This window comes from Pleurodeles waltl, chromosome 9 (assembly GCF_031143425.1).
Source record: "Pleurodeles waltl isolate 20211129_DDA chromosome 9, aPleWal1.hap1.20221129, whole genome shotgun sequence".
NCBI lineage: Eukaryota > Metazoa > Chordata > Amphibia > Caudata > Salamandridae > Pleurodeles > Pleurodeles waltl.
In genome coordinates, this window is record NC_090448.1 from 488,710,289 (window position 1) to 488,734,666 (window position 24,378).

General features: G+C 45.9%; 1 protein-coding gene across 1 annotated transcript in view; it reads right to left on the minus strand.

Moving 5' to 3' along the window:
- Positions 1 to 2,860: 2,860 nt before the first annotated feature.
- Positions 2,861 to 24,378, minus strand: part of NUDT14 (nudix hydrolase 14) — a 500,399-nt gene continuing 478,881 nt past the window's right edge. Inside the window, exon 5 of the mRNA XM_069207330.1 lies at positions 2,861 to 3,363. Within this exon, the coding sequence (XP_069063431.1) occupies positions 3,123 to 3,363 (241 nt within the window). The 3' untranslated portion in view covers positions 2,861 to 3,122. The remainder of the gene's footprint in view (positions 3,364 to 24,378) is intronic.

Consider the following 24,378-nt stretch of genomic DNA (forward strand, 5'->3'; position numbering starts at 1 on the left):
GAAGGGCTAGAGCCGAAGTGTTATGGGCCAAGCTTTTACTCTACTCAAAATCAAATTATTAAAGGCAATTTTGGAAATTTATAAATTATCTTGACAAGAGACCCAGGGCAGCAAACAATGAGAACATAAGTGAAAAAGAATGGGTGACCTTTTTAAGAGCCCACTACAAAGAAATCATGGATACAGATACGATTAAGGGACCCTGTTTCCACTTAACATCCATAATGGTCTGTACTGTATATAATAGCGGCAGGGCCACAGACACACTAGTATACAACTTCATGGATCTGGAGGAAATCATTGCACGCTCATGTAACAACTGTGGACAAGGTCCCAAAAGGATCCCGCCAGCCCTCCTGAAGGAAAGCGCCATGATCTGGGCAGGTTTCCGACATTAACGTTTAATTATATAATTCAGATGGGAAACATCCCAGCAAGTGGAAAGGGTAAGCTATTCATCCAATCTTTAAAGGCGGGAAAGTTGCATCACCAATTAACTACCACCTGATAGCACTGTTAGATGTGGACCTTAAAGTTTTTTTCAACCCTACGTATGCAAGACCTTAAAGAATGGGCAACTAAGGTTAAACGGGTGCCGATGAACCAAGCAGGGTTCTCCAAGAAGAAGGGGGCACTTTCCAATTTAAAAGCTGTGGGCCTTATAATGAGAAGAACAAGCAACACCTGCATTCCATTGCTTGTGTGCTTTGTGGACTTTAAGGCGGCCTTTGACTGTGTCTACCGGGAGTTGCTCGGGGAAAAGTTGCAAGGCTTGGGCATTCCCCTGAAATTATTACGAGCTATCCAGTTGGTATACTCTGGAACATGGGTAAAGATCAAGGTTGGGGACTGCCATCTGTCCAGAGAAATTAGAACAATTTCAGCGTTAAGCCAAATCTGTGTATTAGCCCCTCTACTATTCAACTATTCATCTCAGACTTTCCCCATTTCTGGATACAGGGGGGTCTCTCACACCAAGCCTCGGTGACAAAAAGCTGTGTAATATCTTATATGCAGATGACCTGCTAATGCTAAGTAACACGAGAGTAGGCCTTCAACGATTAATTAATATGTATGATAAATATTCTGTTAAAACAAGCCAGAAATGAACCTAAAATGGACCAAAGTTATGCCCCTAAAACGTCAAATTCCAAAATCTGGGAAAGGGCTTCTCCAGGAGTCGACGATAGAAGAAATATCGACATATACCTACCTGGAATTTAAACTGGACTTGGAGGGGGTCATTTGCAGCACAAAAGAAGGCCATTTAAGCAAAATCGGAAGCATTAAACTTTGCCTTTACGACCCTAAAGTAACACCTGTGGGGCTTCAATCTCAAGGCCTTACTAACGGTGGAGACATCTAAACTGGTCCCAACACTGCTGTATGGAGGGGAGATCATGTTAGGGGAGGATGCTGATATCTTGGAGATATGCTTACTGTGAATATAAAGACATGTGTTTCATCTGCCTAAGCCTGCCTTCCCAGCCCACGTACGATTTGAGTTTGCCTTGCCAAAGCAAAAAACAGTTAGGCAAGGCACGTTCCTAAAATGTTGTCACAGCTTGAGGAATGCCTCCGAAGACACCCTTGCACATTAAGCATAGCTTGAAATAAACTTAGAATGAGGGAACCAACGCTTTTCCACCTACTTGTAGAAAAGCTTAGAGAATTTAGGACTCCTGGGTGTGTGGGATCGGAACATCTGTGACTAAATTTCTAAGAAAACTTTGAACTCCTGCATCCATCAGAAAAGCCATCTGGAGGAGAAAGGGCTACTGGCACGTGGGTGGCTAGTGATGAACTCATACAAAACTCGGAAGCAACGACCATATTTTGACTACGCCCTTTCACTTACCACCAAGAAGGAACTAATGAAATTGCAATTTAACGTCCTCCCGACACACAAGTTTATACCCAAATGGCAGATGAAGGGGCAATCGGAGAATAAACGGTGCTGGCTGTGTTATCAGGCAAATGAAACATTCTTACATATTGTATGTTTGTGTCCAAAGTTATGAGCAGATCGCAGGGCCTTGTTTTGCAGAGAATTGATTGCCCTGGGAGTAAGGACATGTAGGGCAGCTGTGATCGTGACTCTCGGTCCACAAAACCTTAGGCTGAACGTACGATTGGTGCAGTTATTTGCAATTTTTAATAGTAAGATGAAACTGCACCAGGGGTCAGAGTTGGACGTGGGAATTGGGAACCCAATTGTACCTAGTTAAATAATGTTTTATGTACAGTGACTAGGCTGAAGCTGGATGGATAAGAATACCAAGCTTTATAGTTGGTGAACCAATTATGGTTTAACTCTGACTATTAATGTTTATTTGTCTTTTTAACGGAGATATGTTTTACGATCAGTGATTGGCGTTTGTTAATGGTTTTAATCAACTAATAAACTACATTTTTCATTCATTCATTCTAATGTATTTCAAGTCTTCCCTCGGAGTACCATTTGTGTTGAACTGTGAAGTTCCAAACTTAACTTCCAGTCTAATGCCTTGTATTGATATTGAATATTTTTTTATAAATGCCCTGACCACCCTCTGACACGCTAAATGGGGCATCCAAATGGAGAAACATGTTTCCAGCCTCTACAAATTAGCATCTCATCAACTCAATCTTCTCCATGAAATCATGCATTTTATCCATCACATAAATATTCCTTCAACCCCATGGTGAGAGTCACATTCAGCAGCACCATTTAAAGTTGGGTTGCAGTAGGTATTCCAAATGGAAGTGACACTGCTGGTTCTGATGTCAGAAACATAATTTCGGCTGACCTAATGGTGATGGAAATGATTATAGTTCAACTGCTATAAGAGAAATACAAAGAGACATCTTTTAGCAAACATTATTTGTTCATTAATTTATTCAAGGGATCTTCTGTGTACACAGGAATATTTATATGCAATATTTTTTACAAAACACACAGGTATGTTACACAACTGAGGTTCTTCTCATCTAACTCTTTGATTTTATGCTTGTATTTGACCATTTACAGCGCTCTGTTGCCTTCTGGATACGTTTACACTACAGAAATACTGTATGCATACATGCTGATCTGGAAAAAAATAAACATTTCAACTATTTGAAGGCTACAGTTGGATAATATTTCATTGTTTTAGTAAACGAGGACCTACATTATTTTGAAACCACATGAAACCAAACAGGACTCCCATTGTTTTGGGAAAATTTTCGTTGTAAGAAAAGCTGATAGACTCGGCAAGAGGTATCTCCACAACTTCAATTAGCTCTCCTTCTTCTACGGTGCCTCCTCCTTTTTCAGTTTTCATACTGTCAGTCACCTCTGCATAAAACATGGTCTGCTTTGAACCCGTAACACCAACTCCAGATCTATGAAAAGGAAGATAGCTTGTTCAAATATTTTTAAATTGACCCCATTTTTACTCATGTGAAATAAACATCGCAACCGTAATTTTTTATCAAATTTAATCACTGAAAAAACGTTTGCTTTTCCATTTTTGCCCTCCTTTTTTTCTACTTGAAACTCTTTTTTTCTATTTAAACCAGGGTCACATTTTTTTACGCAGCATAATCTTACCTAGTTTACAGCATCTTGCATTACACTTGTTGTGTGAAATTCCCGAAATCACAACTTTATGTCTGGTCATATAATTAAAGACCGTTTATGCAAAAATCTCATCGTGTGAGCACAGGATCAATGTGAATACCACATGAGCTGGTGGTGTTTGTGGCACCAGTGATTTTTGTGTGCTTTTTTGATGCAAGGACGAGTTTCACAGTAAAATATGGCGCTGGAGGCAGGATTTTTGTTTGCCAAATTTTTCCCACCATTTTGCATTATTGCACAAAAGGAGATTATGATCATTTTGGACATCCATATTTTTGCTCTTTGATAACAACGTGGATGCTGACCAGCTTATAGTTCCATTTGCTTTGTTAAACATCATGTATTTTGAACAATACCCTCAGATACAGAACCCACAGATCCGAAATTCATTCTGGCTATGTTTAATTGGGGTGGAATATTAATTGTGATGCATATACCCAACAATAATTCAAGAACCTTTGTTTAGAAAATGAAACCATTCCAGCAATACAACCAAATTTGAGATACTGAATGGATTTCACTGTGGAAAAAGCCCTGCAATCTACAACATTGCTTCCATTGTGTGTGGGCAGTCTCTGGTCTGCCCACCGAATCCTCCAGCAGCAGTCACCACCAGCCCATGAGATGCACACTGGGTTATCCTCCGACCTGATACACCTGCTTTGTGTGTCATAGATTTGCAAAGTAGAAGCAGTCCAGACGGAATGCTTCCAGTCTGAGAGTCAGCTGGGGGCGTTGGGGTGGGTCGTAGCAAAGGTGCAGGCAGCGGCTTTGTGCTCGTCCTTCTGTCCATTCGCCGAATGCCATTTATTTTATGTACAAGATCATTTGCATTTTAGGGAGAGGGTTGCCATTTTGCCTTTATGGGAATACGAATGCAGGGTTGAGGACTGTCGTCGTTCACATGTCTCCATTCCATACATTCACTGGTATTTGGACAGATTCACAACAGTGCTGGTTTATTAATTTTAATGGGTAGGGGTTCAGTGAATTCTGATGAATACTATTTTTGGACTGTGAAGGGTTAGCCCGTCTGTTCTGGGTGGCAGTGCAGATACGGTGGAAAAAGTTTCGTAAACAAAGTAACTCGAGATTGGCATATCAGTGTCTGAGCTTATACTGTAAATTAAGAACTATGGGGGTCATTCTAACCCTGGCGGTAAAAACCGCCAGGGCGAATGACCGCAGTAGCACCGCCAACAGGCTGGCGGTGCACCGCTGGGCATTCTGACCGCGGCGGTTCAGCCGCGGGCAGAAACGGAAAGTCGGCGGTGTACCGCCGACTTTCCGCTGCCCTTGAGAATCCTCCATGGCGGCGGAGCGCGCTCCGCCGCCATGGGGATTCTGACACCCCCTACCGCCATCCTGTTCCTGGCGGGTCTCCCGCCAGGAACAGGATGGCGGTAGGGGGTGCCGAGGGGCCCCCGTAAGAGGGCCCCAAAAAGAATTTCAGTGTCTGCCTAGCAGACACTGAAATTCGCGACGGGTGCTACTGCACCCGTCGCACTCCAGCAACTCCTCCGGCTCCATTCGGAGCCGGCTTCATTGTTGCTGGGTCTTTCCCGCTGTGCTGGCGGGCGGCCTTTTGGCGGTCACCCGCCAGCACAGCGGGAAAGCCAGAATGGCCGCCGCGGTCTTGTGACCGCGGTGCGGTCATTTGGCGGTAACCGCATGGCGGGCGGCGACCGCCGCCTGCCGCGGTTAGAATCACCGCCTATGTGTACTTTGGAATCTCGCTAGTATTTAAATGTACTTGAAAAACTCAGTTTGAGCAATATTGTGCGACCTATAAATTGATAGTCAAATAAACCTCAGATTAGTCTGATGTGATTACAATAGTATTCAGTGACTTTATATTGGTAGAAAAAGGAAACGTGCACATATGTTAACCCATGTAACTGATGTGTATAAAGACTGTTTTTTTATTTCTGCTTTTATGAAACAATGCTTAAAAATACATTTTCGATAGGTTGAATATTATATGTATGTGTGTAAATATTACTAACTGGCGGTCGCCAGTAGGTAGTTATAGTTAGGACCATGATTCCATAGGAAAAGCGTTTTTTGACTTGCCTATATCTTTGTCACCGTTTGACGAATCCTCACAAATTTTTCCAAAAGAAGTGTTGCAGTGATTCTTGTTGCACAAGGAAAATTTCTGGGTTATCCGTCAAGCAGGGGCCAAGAAAAAGGGGGCTTTAAAAAACTTGGCGTTTCCCATGTTTGTTTCCATAGGATTATGTAGACACAACTACAGTCCAAACCACTGGACGGAATAACACCAAATTTGGCAGAAAGCTAGCGGTCGGTAAGCAGATCACGCTTTTGCTTATTTGGAGTAAATCAGTTCAGTAGTTTTTTAGAAATTTAGGGAAATTCAAATTTTTATATCTCTGGCCGTGAAGTATTCACAAATGAAGACGAGCTTGTGCTGGGAAATGCGCAGCTCTGATTGGCTGCCAACACTTCAAACTAGGAAGTGGTGGCAGCCATCTTGGGACTCGGCTTGAGCAGAGTCCCAGAAAGAAAGTTAAAACAGAAAAAGGGGCCAGGGTAGTGACACCCTGACCCCTTAGCACTGGTGGGGGGTCCAGATCAAAACATTTTTTTTTAATTATGTTTTTGCCACAAGTTCGTGAGATTCGCAGACTTGCGGAAAAAAAATGAAGAAAAAAAAAGAAGCGCAGGCCCCAGCGCTTCATTTTTCCATAGCCCCTGGGTGGGCCAGGTCACGGGGCATTACAAGTTTAGTGTGGGGGGCTCCCAGCCCACCCACAGCTCCAGGGACCATCACCGCCCTAGAAATTTTATTTTTGTATATGTAAGGGGGGGCCCATGGCCCCCCGTTGCTTTGGGGACCGCCACCTCCCCAGGGCTTTCTTTAAAAATATGCCGGAGGGCCATAGCTCCCTGCAGCCCTGGGGACCGCTACCTCCCAGGGCTTTCATTTATAAATATGGGGGTTGGGGAGCCCGCGGGCCCCCGCTGACCGGAGGACCACCACCTCCCCAGGGCTTTCTTTTAAAATACGCAAGGGGGGCCTTGGCGTCCCACTGCCCTGGGGACTGCCACCTCCCCAGGGCTTCTTATTAAAATATGCGGGGGCCCATGGCCCCCCTGCCCTGGCAACCTTTCGAGGCAAAAGAATAAAAAAACAGAAAGGTGGTCCCAAAGGACCCCCAACCCCAGGGACCACCAGCCCCCAGGGCTATTCTCATTGCCCCCCTCATGGAGGGACAGAAGGCCCTGGCCCTAGCGATTAACCCCCTGCCCCCCCTTGGCTAGCTCCTGGTATGACCTGGGGTGCCCACCCCTTGGACATAGCTGTTTGCTGTGGCTTGGACAGCAAACACTTCAGGTTTTGACAGTGGGACCTTAAAAGCAGGATCCGCTGTCAAAATCTGAAGTTTCATCTCTGTCCCCTGCATGTGTGCAGGAGACCGAGATGAAATGCTTCAGCAAGCAAACAGCAGCTGTCAAAGCAGCTCCGTGCTTGCTGAAGCATTGGCAGTGCAGGGGAAGCCTTAAGGCTTCCCTGCAATGTCAGGTAATACGTAAAGGGCTTTGTATTAAACACAAATAAAAATTACAAAAAGTAGGGACCACAGGGGGAAGTCCTTGAGGGCGCCCTCGCGGTCCCACATAGCCTGTAAAGGGTGTTTTATTTTTTGTTACTTATTTATTTTTTATTAATTAATCATCTATATACGGACCGCGGGGAAGCCCTTAAGGCTTCCCCCGCTGTGCCAGATAGCCTGTAAAGAGCTTTTGAGCCATAAAGGCCTAGGAAAAAATATAAACCCCTGTAGCTCAGTGTGAAGGTCACAGTCCTTCACACTGAGCTACAAGGGGTTCGAGTCCATTTTTATTTAAAAAATAAAAACAATTATTATATCTTTAAAAAAATTAATGTAATTTTTTTTATTTTAATTTGGAGACACATAACTCATTCTAAGTATATCAGGCATCAAAGCCTAAAAAGCTAAATCTCTCTCCCTCTCACTTTCGTTCTCTCTCTCTCTCTCTCTCTCTTTCAATCTATTCTCCCACTCACACACCCACTCAGACACTTATGCACCCACTCACAGACCCACTCATACACTCACAGACCCACTCAGACAGACATGCACCCACTCACAGATATACTCACACCCTCATACACTCACTCACAGGCCTGGTTAGACCCTCATGCACCTACTCAAACCCTTACACCCTCACTCACACACCCACTCAGAGTGGCACACACCCACTGACACCCTGATGCACCCACTCACAAACACATGCACATACTGACGCACCCACGTATGCACCCTCACACATAGACAGACACTCTGACATCTACTCTTACCCCCAGATACAGCCCCTAACACCTATTTGGCGAAGGCGCGAGTTATAGTTACCTTAGGGCGCGAGCTTTAGTTACTTGAAAGAACTCTAACTATAACTGCAGAATTTCTATGATTTTGTAGGAGCAAATTTATAACTTTTGTTTTTTTTAGTGAATATGTGTATATATAAAAATATGTATGTATATATATATATATATACATACACATATATATAAATATATATATATATATATATCTATCTATCTATATATCTATATATATCTATCTCTCTCTCTATATATATATATATATATATATATATATATATATATATATATATATATATATATATATAGATATATATATAGTTTCCATTGCCTATATCTTTGGCACTGTTTGACGAATCTTTGCAAAAGAAGTGCTTTCTAGAATATTGTTGTGCATGGAAAGTTTCAGGGTGCTCCGTGTCAAGTGGGGGCTAAGAAAAAGGGGGTGGGGGAGGCAAAAAAGTGCATTTCCAATTTTAAATCCCATATCGATTTTAAACACGTCTACAGCCTGAACTGCTGGATGGAATTACATCACATTTGGCAGGAAGGTAGCTCTTGGTCCCAAAAGAGGGCTTTTTGTTATTTGGTGTAACTCTGGTCAGTAGTTTTGTAGATATTAAATGAAGTCCAAATTTGTATATCTAGGGTTGCGACAAATTCACAAATACTGCCTATCTTGTGCAGAAATCTGATTGGCTGCCACTACTTCAACCAGGAAGTTTTCATAGCAATTTTGAGACTTGGCTTAAGCCGAGTCTCGCAAAAAAAATAAAAAAGAAGCCCCGTATCCTTGGTCCAGGGGGCCCAAGGGACCCCACAACCTCCAGGGCTAAAAAGCATATTGCCAAATTTAAAAGCACAGTGGACACCACCTCCCCGGGCCTACACTATATGCTAAAAATGTGTGGTGGTCACGTGGCTCAACAGTGCTCCGGGGACTACCACTTCCCCGGGGCTTATTTATTATGAATAAGATGGAGGGACCGCTCCACCACCTCCACAGGGCTATGTTAATAAAGTATGCTGGGAAGGCCTCCCCGGGCAATATATAAATTTAATAGGGGGTAGTCCTGTGGACCCACCAGCCGCAGGGACTGCCTCCTCCCCGGGGCTATAATTTAGGAAATATCTAAAATTAAGGAATATGCAGGGGTGCCGCATGCCCCCGCGCCCTGGGGAGATGGTGGTTTTTCAACAAATTAAAACAAATAATAAGAGGTCCTATGGACCCCTCGGGGACCGGCACATCCCTAGCGCTAAAAAATTCTTTAGACAGTGGATCTGTCACGGACCCCCAGCCCTGGGGACCACTGGGCAAAATGAATAAGATGGAGGGTAGCCGTTCGGTCCCCTTCATTGAGCTATGCATGGTCCTGGGGACCACCACCCCTCAGGGCTGGCTCTTGCTACCTCCTGAGGTGTCCATCCGCGGGAGGTAGAGATTTGCTTTTGCTTGGCGGGAGCGGACAGCTCCGCTTTCAGCAAGCTGTCAAACAGCTCCTGTTTGCTGAAAGCAGAGTTTTCATCTCTTTCGATGCATAAGGAAGAAGCACATTGGCAAAGTTACAGAAACACACGGTCACAAAGCAGATGCTCAAGTTGAAGCTCCATTACTGCAAGTTACTAAATCATCCAAATTTCTAGTGCGTGGTCAATGCAAAACAATTGTTTTTTCACTGAATATTCACCTTGAAAAGTTATCTGTAAACATTGATGGAGGTGTTTGAATCCTTGCTTTATTTTAGTGCAATATCGCGTATAGTGACTGTGATGAATGGGTTCTTTCTTGTGAACCGCTGCTGAGAGCCAACCCCCACCATGCACAGCCAAAGTCTGGGTTGGGTGGTTATAAGTGGATGGTTGCAAGACGATGATTGGATTAACTTAAAGTAATTAAAATTACTTTCTTTTAAAAAAACATAGAAATTCAATGAAAATACCAAAGGTTACAGCAACATTATAGATAGGCTCACATTTTAAAGGTACAAAACCACAGAAATTCGGCAGTTATAGTTAGAGGTATTTCAAGCAACTATAACGTGCCCTAGGGTAACTATAACTCGTGCCCTTGCCATGCACTGCAAATTACACCAGATATTACAGCACTCATGACATCTTCTATAATGTCACTGATAATATCACTGGCCTGCCTTCTGACTCTGTGTTTTTCTTTTGGCAGTTTCAGTAATCCCACTGTGCATCCTAAGTTTGATCTCACTTACAGTGTCCTTTGGCACTTAGTTCTCTAACTCAGGCTTTTCTTTTTAAGCGGCACCGTAGTCTTCTGCTAAGAGACCAGGCAATACAACAGCATTGGACTGTCAGTGTAAACGCACTCTTCTCCTGGAAGCTTCCAATCCTGATCTTGCTTTTTTATTTCTCTGCCTTACAATCACAAGATCAGGGATACAAAATTACAAAACTCTAGCCATAGGGTAGCCTAGCTGTGGGCATGCCACTAGGCATTAATGTACTACTTTTTCTTCCACATTCATAGCCTCAGTAACTCAGCCTTTGAGTTACCAATAATATTTGACCAAACAAAAAGATTAGCTTATAGATAGTTTTGGTTACAACATTCTAACATATGTTTTTAAAAAAAATCTCAGATACTCACTTAAAAATCACAGTTTAAAGATATGTGTACGAATTTAAACTGAGAAAACACCGGAATTCACACTTTATGGGTAGTTCTAACACCAACAACTCTAACAAACATCCATGCAAACGATAACTCAAATCACCCTTAACTCAAAAAAGAGAGGACTATGAATGTAGAAGGTTTATAGTATGTTTTGTTAATTAATTACATTGTGTTTTTAGGTGTTGTTACAGATTGGTTATAAGTATTTTGAGGTTACAAGCACAGTATTCGTTATGCGACTTGTGGGTTGCATGGTTGCTGTGCATGTTATGGATTGCGGAGCTATTGATAACTGGTGAATTTTAGCATTTTTTCCATTTTAATTTTAGTTCTTGTTCTCATGACATACAGTAAAGTGAAAATGATTATACTATGCATGACTATTACATAATGATGTCATACACCAGCATCATATACCTAGAACAGAAGCACATAATCTTAAATATATACTAATTTATAAACCACAGCATAACGTTATAATACCAGTACATAAAAAACATATTGTAATATCGAAAAGAAACATAATTATGTATTTGAAATGAGTGTACACACAAAACCATATTACCTATTGCCAGGCACCACAATCACTTACAGGGTCTTTCACAAGGTTCTGTCACCAATTGCATTTATCTGCGGGAGCTACCACAGATGTCATCTCAAGGGCCCAGCAGGACTTTGAGGCATCATCATCTAGTTAAGTTACATTCACCGCCTCTTTGTCTACCTTCTATGTATCGCCCTCAAATGTTGACCATAAATGCCTGCGCATTAAATGGTACAATGCAGATTTCGTCCTTCACCAAGTGAGCACTTTCAAGAAGAGTGTATTTTACTATTTATATCTCTTCCAACAAACAATTACCCTCCTAGGTATCTTTGTACATTTCACTGGTCATGGCAGTAGTGATGTCCCTCCCAAACTACTGTAGCTACACATATGTGGGTCTTTGGCAGAAAACATTTCCAGACTGCAACAGGCATAAAAACAAGCATTTGCAACGCAACAGGTTTCGCGTTTGCTTGAGTTAGAGCTATTAGCTTTGTAAACTCCCAATCAGACTTTTCATGCCACATAAACTAATAATGAAAAGTAAAACAATACAAAGCATTTCTCTTCCGATCACGTGGAGACGGCCGGAGAGGCTTCAAAGGGAAGGAAATGAGCAAGCAATCCGGCTGCTAAAACGTCCACTAGACACCAGGGATTTTTTTTTTTTAGGAAATTGGCATGCGGCAGCGACCCCATGGGCAAGGGTCGCTCCAAAGGGGGGCATTTTTTTTAAGGCCTTTTCTGCACCCCCGGGGGGGGGGGGGGGAGAAACCTCTAGGCACCAGGGATCATTTTTTTTTTTTTTTTTTTTGAGGTGGGGAGCGACCCCTTATGCAAGGGTTGCTCCCCTAGGGGGCAAATTATATTTAGGCCGTTTCTGCCCCCCTTGGGGGAAGATTGGCCTAATTTTATGAGGCCAATCTGCCCCCAAGGGGGACAGAAACCTCTAGGCACCAGGGATCATTTATTTTTTTTTTTTTTTTTTGAGGTGGGGAGTGACCCCTTATGCAACGGTCGCTCCCCTAGGGGACAAATTTATTTTAGGCCATTTCTGCCCCCCTGGGAGGCAGATTAGCCTATTTTAATTAGGCCGATCTGCCCCTAAGGGGGGCAGAAACCACTAGGCACTGGGGATTTTTTTTTTTTGCACCAATGTCACGCAAGGGGAGCGACCCCGTAAGCAAGGGTCGCTCCCCGGGGGGTTGGGGCCAAATTTATTTTAGACCATTTCTGCCCCCCTTGGGGGCAGATCGGCCGATTTTAGGTCAATCTGCCCCCAAGGGAGGCAGAAACAAGTAGGCACCGGGGATCTTTTTTTTTGCGCCAATGTCACGCAAGGGGAGCGACCCGTAGGCAAGGGTCACTCCAGGGGGGGGGGGGTGTAAATTTATTTTAGGCCATTTCTGCCCCCAGGGGGGTCAGAAACCTCTAGGCACCAGGGCAAATCTTTTTGGGGTGTTTTTTTGTTTTTTTTGTTTGTTTTTTTAGAGATGGGGAGCGACTCATTAGGCAAGGGTCGCTCCCCTGGGGGGCAAATTGTATTTAGACCATTTCTGCCCCCCTTGGGGGCAGATCGTCCGATTTTTGTTAAGCCAATCTGCACCCGTGGGGGCAGAAACAACTAAGACACCAGGGATTGGTGTGTGTGTAAGCGTGTGTTTTCTTTAGGGGGGCAGCCCCTTGGGTAAAGGTCGCTCCCTATGGGGGCACATTACTGTTGGCCATATCTGCCCCCCATTGGGGGCAGATGGGTCTATTTATGGGAGGCCCATCTGCCCCCAAGGGGGACAGAAAGCCCACCAGATGCCAGGGAAGTTTAAAAAAAATAAAATAAGAGGGTGGGGGTATGGCCATACCCGCACCCCAAATAAATGGGGCCAAAGTTGTTCTGCTCACCAGTGGGCAGATGGGGCAATTACCCCTGATCCACACCCCGGGGAGGGCAGAAAGTCTACTAGATGCCAGGGAATTAAAAAATATATATATATATTGGGGTGGTGGCTACCAACCAGTATGGGCCTGGTTACGCCCCCACCTCAACTGAAGGGGGTAACAGTCTTTCAGATTTCCCCCACTCTAAAACATCTTATCCCACAGCAAGCAAGAAAACATTTGATTATTTTGGGTTTTAGTTTTACATTTGGGCCATGAGAACTTGGCTTACTCTCAAAATCATCCCACTTGGAATGGTGAGGGCTGCACTTTATGGACTTTGGGACACTGCCATGTACAAAAATCCACAAGGCCTAGACACATCTGAAAACTAAACCTCTGGGTGATTCCAGGGTGGTGTGTTTCACATGCACCCGCACCATTTTTGTATCCACAATCCCCTGCAAACCTCCAACTTTGCTGGAAATCACACATTTTTCCCAAGTTTTTGTGATGGAACGTTCCGGAATCTGCAGGAATCCACAAAATTCCTACCACCCAGCGTTGTCTCATCTATACCGATAAAAATTCTGCTGCACTTGTCAGCCTAAAAATGTTTTTTTTGCAAACTGACCTTTTGGACCCCCATTGCTCCTCCTCAATATCGACATGTTTTTGGCTCTTCCCTTTCACAAGCACTTGGCCCACCTACACAAATGAGGTATTATTTTTACCAGGAGACTGAGAGGAACATTGGGTGGTATGAAATGTGTCCCAGTGTGGTGATCCAACACAGAAATGTGGGAAAATGTGATTTTTTAGCTATATTTGAGGTTTGCTGAGGATTCTGGGTAAGGAAACATTGGGGGATCCACGCAAGTCACACCTCACTGGACTCCCTCGGGTGTCTAGTTTTCAGAAATGTCGGGGTTTGGTAGGTTTCCCTAGAAGGCTGCTGAGCCCAGGACCAAAAACGCAGGTGCCCCCCTGCAAAAACAGGTGGTTTTGTATTTGATCATTTTGATGTGTCCAGATAGTGTTTTGGGGCATTTCCTTTTGTGGGCGCTAGGCCTACCCACACAAGTGAGGTACCATTTTTATCGGGAGACTTGGGGGAACTCTGGATGGAAGGAAATTTGTGGCTCCTCTCAGATTCCAGAACTTTCTGTCACCGAAATGAGAGGAAAAAGAGTTCTTTTGGTCAAATTTTGAGGTTTGCAAAGGATTCTGGGTAACAGAACCTGGTCAGATCCCCACAAGTCACCCCATCTTGGATTCCCCTAGGTGTCTATGTTTTCAAAAATGCGCTGGTTTGCCAGGTTTCCCCTGGTGCCGGGTGAGCTAGAGGCCAAAATCCACACGTAGGCACTTTGTAAAAAACACCTCTGTTTTCTGTGAAAAAATGTGATGTATCCACGTTGTGTTTTGGGCCATTTCCTTTCGTGGGCGCTAAGCCTACCCACACAAGTGAGGTACCATTTTTATTGGGAGTCCTGCGGAACGCTGGGTGGAAGGAAATTTGTGGCTCCTCTCAGATTCCAGAACTTTCTGTCACCGAAATGAGAGGAAAAAGTGTTTTTTTGGCCAAATTTTGAGGTTTGCAAAGGATTCTGGGTAACAGAACCTGGTCAGAGCCCCACAAGTCACCCCATCTTAGATTCCCCTAGGTGTCTAGTTTTCAAAAATGTGCTGGTTTGCTAGGTTTCCCCAGGTGTCGGCTGAGCTAGAGGCCAAAATCCATAGGTAGGCACTTTGTAAAAAACACCTCTGTTTTCTGTGAAAAATGTGATGTGTCCACATTGTGTTTTGGGCCATTTCCTTTTGTGGGCGCTAGGCCTACCCACACAAGTGAGGTACCATTTTTATTGGGAGACTTGGGGGAACGCCGGGTGGAAGGAAATTTGCGGCTCCTCTCAGATTCCAGAACTTTCTATCACCGAAATGAGAGGAAAAAGTGTTTTATTGGCCACATTTTGAAGTTTGCAAAGGATTCTGGGTAACAGAACCTGGTCAGAGCCCCACAAGTCCCCCATCTTAGATTCCCCTAGGTGTCTAGTTTTCAAAAATGTGCCGGTTTGCTAGTTTTCCCCAGGTGCCGGCTGAGCTAGAGGCCAAAATCCACAGGTAGGCACTTTGTAAAAAACACCTCTGTTTTCTGTGAAAAAATGTGATGTGTCCACGTTGTGTTTTGGGACATTCCCTTTTGTGGGCGCTAAGCCTACCCACACACGTGAGGTACCATTTTTATTGGAAGACTTGGGGAAACGCTGGGTGGAAGGAAATTTGCGGCTCCTCTCAGATTCCAGATCTTTCTGTCACCGAAATGAGAGGAAAAAGTGTTTTTTTGGCCAAATTTTGAGGTTTGCAAAGGATTCTGGGTAACAGAACCTGGTCAGAGCCCCACAAGTCACCCCATCTTAGATTCCCCTAGGTATCTAGTTTTCAAAAATGTGCTGGTTTGCTAGGTTTCCCCAGGTGCTGGCTGAGCTAGAGGCCAAAATCCACAGGTAGGCACTTTGTAAAAAACACCTCTGTTTTCTGTGAAAAAATGTGATGTGTCCACGTTGTGTTTTGGGCCATTTCCTTTCGTGGGCGCCAGGACTACCCACACAAGTGAGGTACCATTTTTATTGGGTGACTTGGGGGAACGCTGGGTGGAAGGAAATTTGTGGCTCCTCTCAGATTCTAGAACGTTCTGTCACCGAAATGAGAGGAAAAAGTGTTTTTTTGGTCAAATTTTGAGGTTTGCAAAGGATTCTGGGTAACAGAACCTGGTCAGATCCCCACAAGTCACCCCATCTTGGATTCCCCTAGGTGTCTAGTTTTCAAAAATGAGCTGGTTTCCTAGGTTTCCACAGGTGCTGACTGAGCTAGAGGCCAAAATCCACAGGTAGGCACTTTGCAAGAAACACCTCTGTTTTTTGTAAAAAAATGTGATATATCCACGTTGTGTTTTGAGCCATTTCCTTTTGTGGGCGCTAGGCCTACTCACACAAGTGAGGTACCATTTTTATCGGGAGACTTGGGGGAACACAGAATAGCAAAACAAGTGTTATTGCCCCTTGTCTTTCTGTGCATTTTTTCCTTCCAAATGTAAGGCAGTGTGTAAAAAAAGACGTCTATTTGAGAAATGCCCTGTAATTCACATGCTAGTATGGGCACCCCGGAATTCAGAGATGTGCAAATAACCACTCCTTCTCAACACCTTATCTTGTGGCCATTTTGGAAATACAAAGGTTTTCTTGATACCTATTTTTCACTTCTTATATTTCAGCAAATGAATTGCTGTATACCCGGTATAGAATAAAAACCCATTGCAAGGTGCAGCTCATTTATTGCCTCTGGGTACCTAGAGTTCTTGATGAACCTACAAGCCCTATATATCCCCGCAACCAAAAGAGTCCAGCTGACATAATGGTATATTGCTTTCAAAAATCTGTCATCGCAGGAGAAAGTTACACAGTAAAACGTGGAGAAAAATTGCAGTTTTTTCACCTCAATTTCAATATTTATTTATTTCAGTTGTTATTTTCTGTAGGAAACACTTGTAGGATCTACACAAATGACCCCTTGCTGAATTCAGAATTTTGTCTGCTTTTCAGAAATGTTTAGCTTTCTGGGATCCAGCATTGGTTTCTCACCCATTTCGGTCACTAACTGGAAGGAGGCTGAAAGCACAAAAAATAGTAAAAATGGGGTATGTCCCAGTAAAATGTCAAAATTGTATTGAAAAATTGGGTTTTCCAATTCAAGTCTGCCTGTTCCTGAAAGCTGGCAAGATGGTGATCTTGCCACCGCAAACCTATGTTGATGCCATTTTCAGGGGAAAAACCACCAGCTGCCTTCTGCAGCCCTTTTTTCCAATTTTTTTGAAAAAAACAAACTTTTCACTGTATTTTGGCTAATTTCTTGGTCTCCTTCAGGGGAACCCACAAAGTCTGGGTACCTCTAGAATCCCTAGGATGTTGGAAAAAAAGGAAGCAAATTTGGCGTGGGTAGCTTATGTGAACAAAAAGTTATGAGGGCCTAAGCGCGAATTGCCCCAAATAGCCAAAAAAAGGCTTGGCACAGGAGGGGGAAAAGGCCTGGCTGCGAAGGGGTTAAAAGGCAAGCGCCCTAAGTAATGAAAGTGACGGGCGTGACATGGGTGTGGTTAGAAGCCCATATAGCGATTACAACATGGTCCAGAGCACTTGTGTGCACTCGACCCTAATAATGCGTCCCGACTATTGCATGGCCTAAAGTAGGCCATCTCAACCACCATGGAATAAATCCTTCACTGACCCAGTTCAAAAAGTGAGGATTCTTCAAAATGCTCTTTACCTTCCCTTCCCCCACCACCAAAGGCTGTGCAAATCAAAAGTGCAAAACCTATAATGTTTCTTGCTTTGGAATTCCCTCCCTATCACGCCTTGCTGACTTTGCTTGAGTGATTCCCCTTTCCTTTTATTTCCCTTTCCCAGCAGTAAGCACTTGAAATTCGACATCTTACAACCTCTTTGCTCTATATAAAATCCTTAAAAAGAAAAAATACTGCCCAACTCCTCTTTGTCTCTGGTGTACATTTGTAAAGACGTTTCTGACAGCAACATATTACCGTAGGTTAATATTTGAAATGAAGTTCCTGTATAGGTTTAAACAATACTCTGGCTAATAAAAGTTATTTTAAAAGCTATTTCACTATTCAGCAAATTCAATTAACAATATGTATAGATTTTAATCTAGAAAAAAGTGTATTGACCTCATTAGAAAGCCGAAAGTAGCTTGTAAACAGAGTAATAACATACTATATGAACTATTCTAAAGTTTTGCAAAAACATGACGATTACCTAAGCTAGTTTATCATTCCACAAATAAACAGAGCAGCACTTAAATAAGAATAGAACGACCACGAAAAAAGTAATTATTTTTTAACAAACTCGGCAATAACTAACGTGATCAACTTGATGTGTCTCTATCCTGCATCACATTTCCAACTTTGCATTAATGAGATTTATATATATATATATATATATATATATATATATATATATCAAACCTATGATTTTTGGTTGATGCACTTGCTTGTCAAATTGATTTTAGCATTTAGTTAATTATTGCTTAGAGCTTTTTTATTTATAAATTAGAAGTTTTATTGGAAATTTTGTGAAAGGTGGAGACTGAAACTCACTATAATTAAAACTGATTTTAGTCCCGGTATTATATCCAATGTGTCTTGGGCACATTGCAACGACTTGAATTAAGCGAGTAAGAAAATTGACTTATCCTACAATTCTGTTGTGGTTAAAGACTTATCTCAAAAATAAATTATGTGACTTAAGTAAGCGCCTTGGCCCGTGATCCCGGTGGCTTCCCTAACTGTGCATGCAGTACCCTTTTCACTAAATGTATTATTATTACTTTCCGGTCCACCCTTGCTTGGAGATCCTATACCTGTAGAATTGGGAGTACTCATCTCTGCTGTCTGTTTTAACGCACTACATAAATGCAGAGATGTTTGTGAGATGTCTGTCTCTGCCCTTGCTTGACCTCTAAGTCTTGACACTAAGGGACCATCCTTCCCATTTGTGGTTGCAAGTCTTGTGTTCTGAAAGCAAAAGTGCTTCAGTCATTGAAACCAATCAAAGGACTCTGCAGATCGTGTGGTTCATTGTTTATTTATCAATCCTTTCTCGCTGAACAAAGATGTAGGTTGATTCTTAAAGTCCACGAAAAATATATAATACGGTACAGTAAAAAGCGAATTTATTGTCAGTGAAGTTTACAAACGCAGGGTGATTTCTGTATAAAACGAGGGACAGCCAACCGTTTAGGAAAAAGCTGGATTTAAGTAGGAGCATTTAAACTCAAGTGATAGGACTTTTTTAATAATATCACGTAAATGTGCAGGTAATGTGTTGTGGGGATAATCAATAAGCATGCACCACACCTGACCATCTGAATGAAACGTGAGCGGATACAGACTGTTTTCTCGATTGACTTAAAATAAAACATTTATGATATTTTTCATACATTATAAAATATGACCACACTGTCTTTGATACTCGAATAAGAGTACTCACGGCGTAACTCATGACTTTTGGCAATGATGCAGACAAAATGCACAATTTACATATAACAGAAGACTGGCCTGGGAAGAGAGAAATAATAAATGACTGTGGGAAAGACAGTAAGAAATGGAATGTGTAAAGTATGGAAAACTAGAGCACTGGCATTCTCTAGAGAATATCAAGTTTAGAACAGAGATTAGGGGTCTGCGATGAATTTGTGGAGTGAATCTACTAATGAGAAAGTAGACAGAGAAACCTGTTGTTTTCAACAATGTTGGCTAAAAATGAAAAGGCTTTTCGATATGGAAATAGACCAATAATGTATGTATTCTAGAGGTTATTTAGAAACGTCAAAGCCATAAAGGGCGGCGGTTTTCACTGTTTACTCAAATATTCATTAACAAGTCTGATAGAAACAGTATTAGATGTCCTGAAAGACTCATGCTTTCCAAACACACATAATAAAAATACATGTGCATACAAAGAGGGCCCCATTTACTTCTATTAGTCTGTTCAAGTGGCATTACAATTTTGATTCCACCCACGATAGTATAAGTCTTGGAGAAATGGATCAGGCCACTTCAGTAATTGACTCTCTTCACTTGTAAGGGCAGGACTCACAGCAGAAGAGCACAAAGACTGGTATCAAGATGCAGGTGAAGTCTGTGATATCCCTGAGACTTAGGAAACAGGAGGCAAGCTCATTTAGGCCCTTGGAGAAACTTTAGATGGCAGGATGTAGAGAGTTTGATCCAGTCCTCTCACTCCCGGGCAAGAGGCAGCAGGCCAACACAGCACAGCAAACAGCAAAGAGCCAGTCCCTCCTGACAGCACAGTAGTCCTTCTTCCTGGTGAAATGTCTGGAATGCCTAAGTCCAGACGTTTTCTGAGCATCTGGAGTCAGAGGTCCAGTTCTTATACCAAAAAAGGCCTTTGATGTGGGGGTAACTTCAAAATAATTATCTGAAGCGCACTAGGATCCCTTTCAACCCAGCCCTGGCTCAAGACTACCAGTAGGGGGTAATGAGCCCTTTGTGTGAGGGCCAGACACAGCCTATTCAGATGTGTGAACTCCTCTCCCTGCCCAGGACAACTATCGGTATGCAGATGAATGCATGTCCTGTCACACCTAGCTCTTCCCCTTTGTGGCTGTCTGTAGAGAATGCACAAATGTAACTGTCGCCTAAACCCAGACGTGTATTTAGACACAGGCTAAGGCACAGAGGGGGTCATTCTGACCCTGGCGGTCAGTGTTAAAGCGGCGGCCAACCCGCCAACAGGCTGGCGGTCCAAAAAATGGAATTCTGACCCTGGCGGGAACCGCCAACACAGGCCGCCGCTTTAACACTCCGACCGCCATGGCGGCACAAACAAACAGTGCGGCGGTCACCACCAACAGCCAGGCGGCAGACAATGTACCACCCATCCTATCACGACTCACCAATCCGCCACCTTTTCCGGGGCGGGAGCCCCGCCGATAAAAACACGGCGGAAACAGACATTTCCAATGGAAAACGCTCACCTCGACACACTCCACGCGGAATCGGGACAGCATGGAAATGGAACTCCACATCCTCCCAGCCATTGCCTTCCTGCTCTTCTTCCAGGATCACGAACGTCGCCGCAGACGACAACGGTGAGTACTGCACCTACGACACAGGGGAGGGGGGAGGAGGAAAGGTTACGGGCACACACATACGCCACACACCCACCCCCACCCTCACCCCCACCGAAATACCTACACACCAATGCAGATTAAAAAGTCAGAGTGACACCCCCAAACGCCCAAAACAAAAATGCAAAGACAAAAATAGAACTATATTATAGCAATAATTAAGTATAGCGAACTTAGCAATATATAAAGAATTATTACACATCTAGAACAATATATATACAAGTAGCAAAAGTCCGGTACAGTTTTGCAAAGTTCAAATGTCCGTGGGCCAATGTGCAGCAACACATGGGCAAAGCCCACACACGAGATCAAGTCCATTGGAGAGAACACTGCTGGGGCATCACAAAAATAAAATACTGGCACCTCAGGGGGAAGGGAAGGGGGGGCACCTCAGCCACATGAGTCCACGACGCCAGATCCACAAAGGGCCTCCATGCCCACTGTGCCATCCTGGGGAGTGCAAAGCCACAGTCTCTCAAGTCTCACAAGTGGGTGGATTGCCCACTGTGCCATCCTGGGGGGTGCAAAGCCACAGTCCATCAGGTGGATTACAGAGTCCACTGGTCATGGAGGAGGCATGGTGGGCAGAGTGCCTCGTGAAGCCCTGCCCGACACAGAACCGGGCCTGCCAATGGGCCAGCGGTGCTTGACAGGAGGGCCCAGCGGAGCGGTGCTTGACAGGAGGGCCCAGCGGAGCGGTGCTTGACAGGAGGGCCCAGCGGAGCGGTGCTTGAGATGAGGGCCCAGCGGAGCGGTGCTTGACAGGAGGGCCCAGCGGAGCGGTGCTTGACAGGAGGGCCCAGCGGAGCGGTGCTTGAGAGGAGGGCCCAGCGGAGCGGTGCTTGAGAGGAGGGCCCAGCGGAGCGGTGCTTGAGATGAGGGCCCAGCGGAGCAGTGCTTGAGATGAGGGCCCAGCGGAGCGGTGCTTGAGATGAGGGCCCAGCAGAGCGGTGCTTGAGATGAGGGCCCAGCGGAGCGGTGCTTGACAGGAGGGCCAAGCGGAGCGGTGCTTGACAGGAGGGCCCAGCGGAACGGTGCTTGAGATGAGGGCCCAGCGGAGCGGTGCTTGACAGGAGGGCCCAGCGGAGCGGTGCTTGACAGGAGGGCCCAGCGGAGCGGTGCTTGACAGGAGGGCCCAGTGGAGCGGTGCTTGACAGGAGGGCCCTGTTCAGCGGTGCCTGTCTTGGCGGGGCCCTGTTCAGCGGTGCTTCTCACGGCGGGCCCTGTTCAGCGGTGCTCCTCACGGCGGGGCCCTGTTCAGCGGTGCTCCTCACGGCGGGGCCCTGTTCAGCGGTGCTCCTCACGGCGGGGCCCTGTTCAGCGGTGCTCCTCACGGCGGGGCCCTGTTCAGCGGTGCTCCTCACGGCGGGGCCCTGTTCAGCGGTGCTCCTCACGGCGGGCCCTGTTCAGCGGTGCTTCTCACGGCGGGGCCCTGTTCAGCGGTGCTTTTCACGGCGGGCCCTGTTCAGCGGTGCTCCTCACGACGGGGCCCTGTTCAGCGGTGCCTGTCTTGTGTTTCGAGTGAACCACACCTGGCCAATACTTCCCGCTCAGTCAGCATTGGACCTTTCCGTTGCGGGGCCCTCCTGTGATGGAGTCCTGGGGCCCTGGGTCTCCTCCGATACCCCCGGAATGGGGCTGGTGGGGCCCTCATAGCCAGGTCGGCTGCTCCCTGCCTTTTGCGCTTTGCTGCCCTTGCCCTCCTTGGCAGACTCTCCGTGGCCCTTGGCTCCCTAACCCGATGTGGCAGGTGACGGTGCAAGGCTACCCTCCTTGGGGGCAGGCGTATCAGGCCTGTCGCGCCTGCCCTTCAGTTTTTTGCTCCTCTTCCCAGGGGGGGGGCTGGCTGTGCCTTTGCTGCTGGCCAATGTCCCTGCCCAAGGAAAGGGCAGACTCCAAAAACCAGGCACGACGTTCTTGGGAGTTGCTGGGCTGGTGGTGGCTGAGGTGTTTTTGGAACTCTTACGAGATGGAGGGGGTGGGTCAGGTGAGGAAAAGAGGTCCACTTTAGAGAGGAATAGTTTTTTAGGAGCAATGGGAAGGGTAGCTGGAGTGGGTATGGGAGTGGAGGAAGAGGATGTGGTTGTAGGAGAGTCAAGTCTGGTGTTTTTGGGTGCAGGTGCTTGGACTGGAGGCTGACGTGAGGTGGATGGCTGTTGGTTGGGTGCCTGCCTGCGTTTGTGTGGGTTGGAAGCGGGGGTGACAGACACACTGGGAGAGGACACGTGTACATGGCAGTGGGGGTGGTGACTGCACGTGTGCGGACTGGTCTGGAGGGTGTGCTGGTGATGGGTGTACTGGCTGATGGTGGTGTGCATGCAGGTGTGAGTGTAGACGTCACAGGGAGGGAGGAGGGAGACGAGGAGGTGGGGGACACAGAGGAGGTAGTGGCTGTTGGCATGTCTGCATCTGTATGTTGCTTGTGTGAATGCTTGTGTGTTCTGTAATGCTTATGTCTGGATGAGCTTCCCTTGGGTGTTGAGGTGTGTGCAGGCTGGTATGTAGGTGTGGATGGGATAGGCAGAGGAACAGGGGAGTGGGACTGGGTGGAGGGAGTTAGAAGAGGGAGGCTGGAGACAGGGACAATCGCTGCCGTCAGTGCTGAGGCCAGAGCGTTGAACGATCGCTGATGGGCAGCCTGACCCTAATGAAGGCCCTCCAGGTATGCATTGCTTTGATGCACCTCCCTCTCCACACCCTGGATGGCATTCAAAAGGGTAGACTGCCCAACAATGATGGTCCTCAGGAGGTCAATGACCTCCTCACTGAGGGCAGCAGGGGTGACAGGGGCAGGGCCTGAGGTGCCTGGGGCGAAGGAGATGCCCACCTTCCTGGGTGAGCGGGCACGGGGCAAACGCTGAGGGGCTGCTGGGAGGGCGGAGCTGGTGCGCTGGGTGGCGGCTGTACCTGTAGTATCGGTGGGCACGGATGTTGCCGCCACCGCAAGGGAGCTCCCATCCGAGGACGTGTCGGTGTCACTGACGTCTGCACGGGTCCCCGTGGTGGAGCCCCCCTCGCCCTCCGTCTCACTGGTCATGTCGGAGTCCGTTGCATGGCCCTCCGGGGCCATGTGAGATGCAGCTCCCTCTTGCACCGATGCCACTTCACCTCCGCCTGATGATGCTAATGCACACATTCACAGAAAAACAAAGAAAATGGGGGGGGGGGGGTGGAGAAATAAAGACAAGTTGAGTGCATGCATTGGGGACACCGTTGGCGGAGAGGACAGACACAGAAGCCCCCTGCACTACGCTGCGCACTTGGGGTACACTACTCATTCACTGGGACATGCCCTACAAGCCTATGGGCGACAACTGCCCACACAGAATACACAGGTCCATGAATAGCGTTACTAGGCACCCTACAGAGGTGGGGGGCGGGGGCACAGGACCATACCTCACGGAGGGGCCTAGCCTACAGAAATCGCCCTGGCCTAGGGATACCCACAGCCCTCCTCCCCCACCCAGGCACCTCCACTGCGCCCAAATATAGCTGAATGTGCTGGTACTCACCCCCTTGTGTCTGCTGTGATGTCCTCAAGCGCCCATCTAAATCGGGGTAGGCCACCGCCAGGATCCGGGACATCAGGGGGGTCAAGGTACGACTGG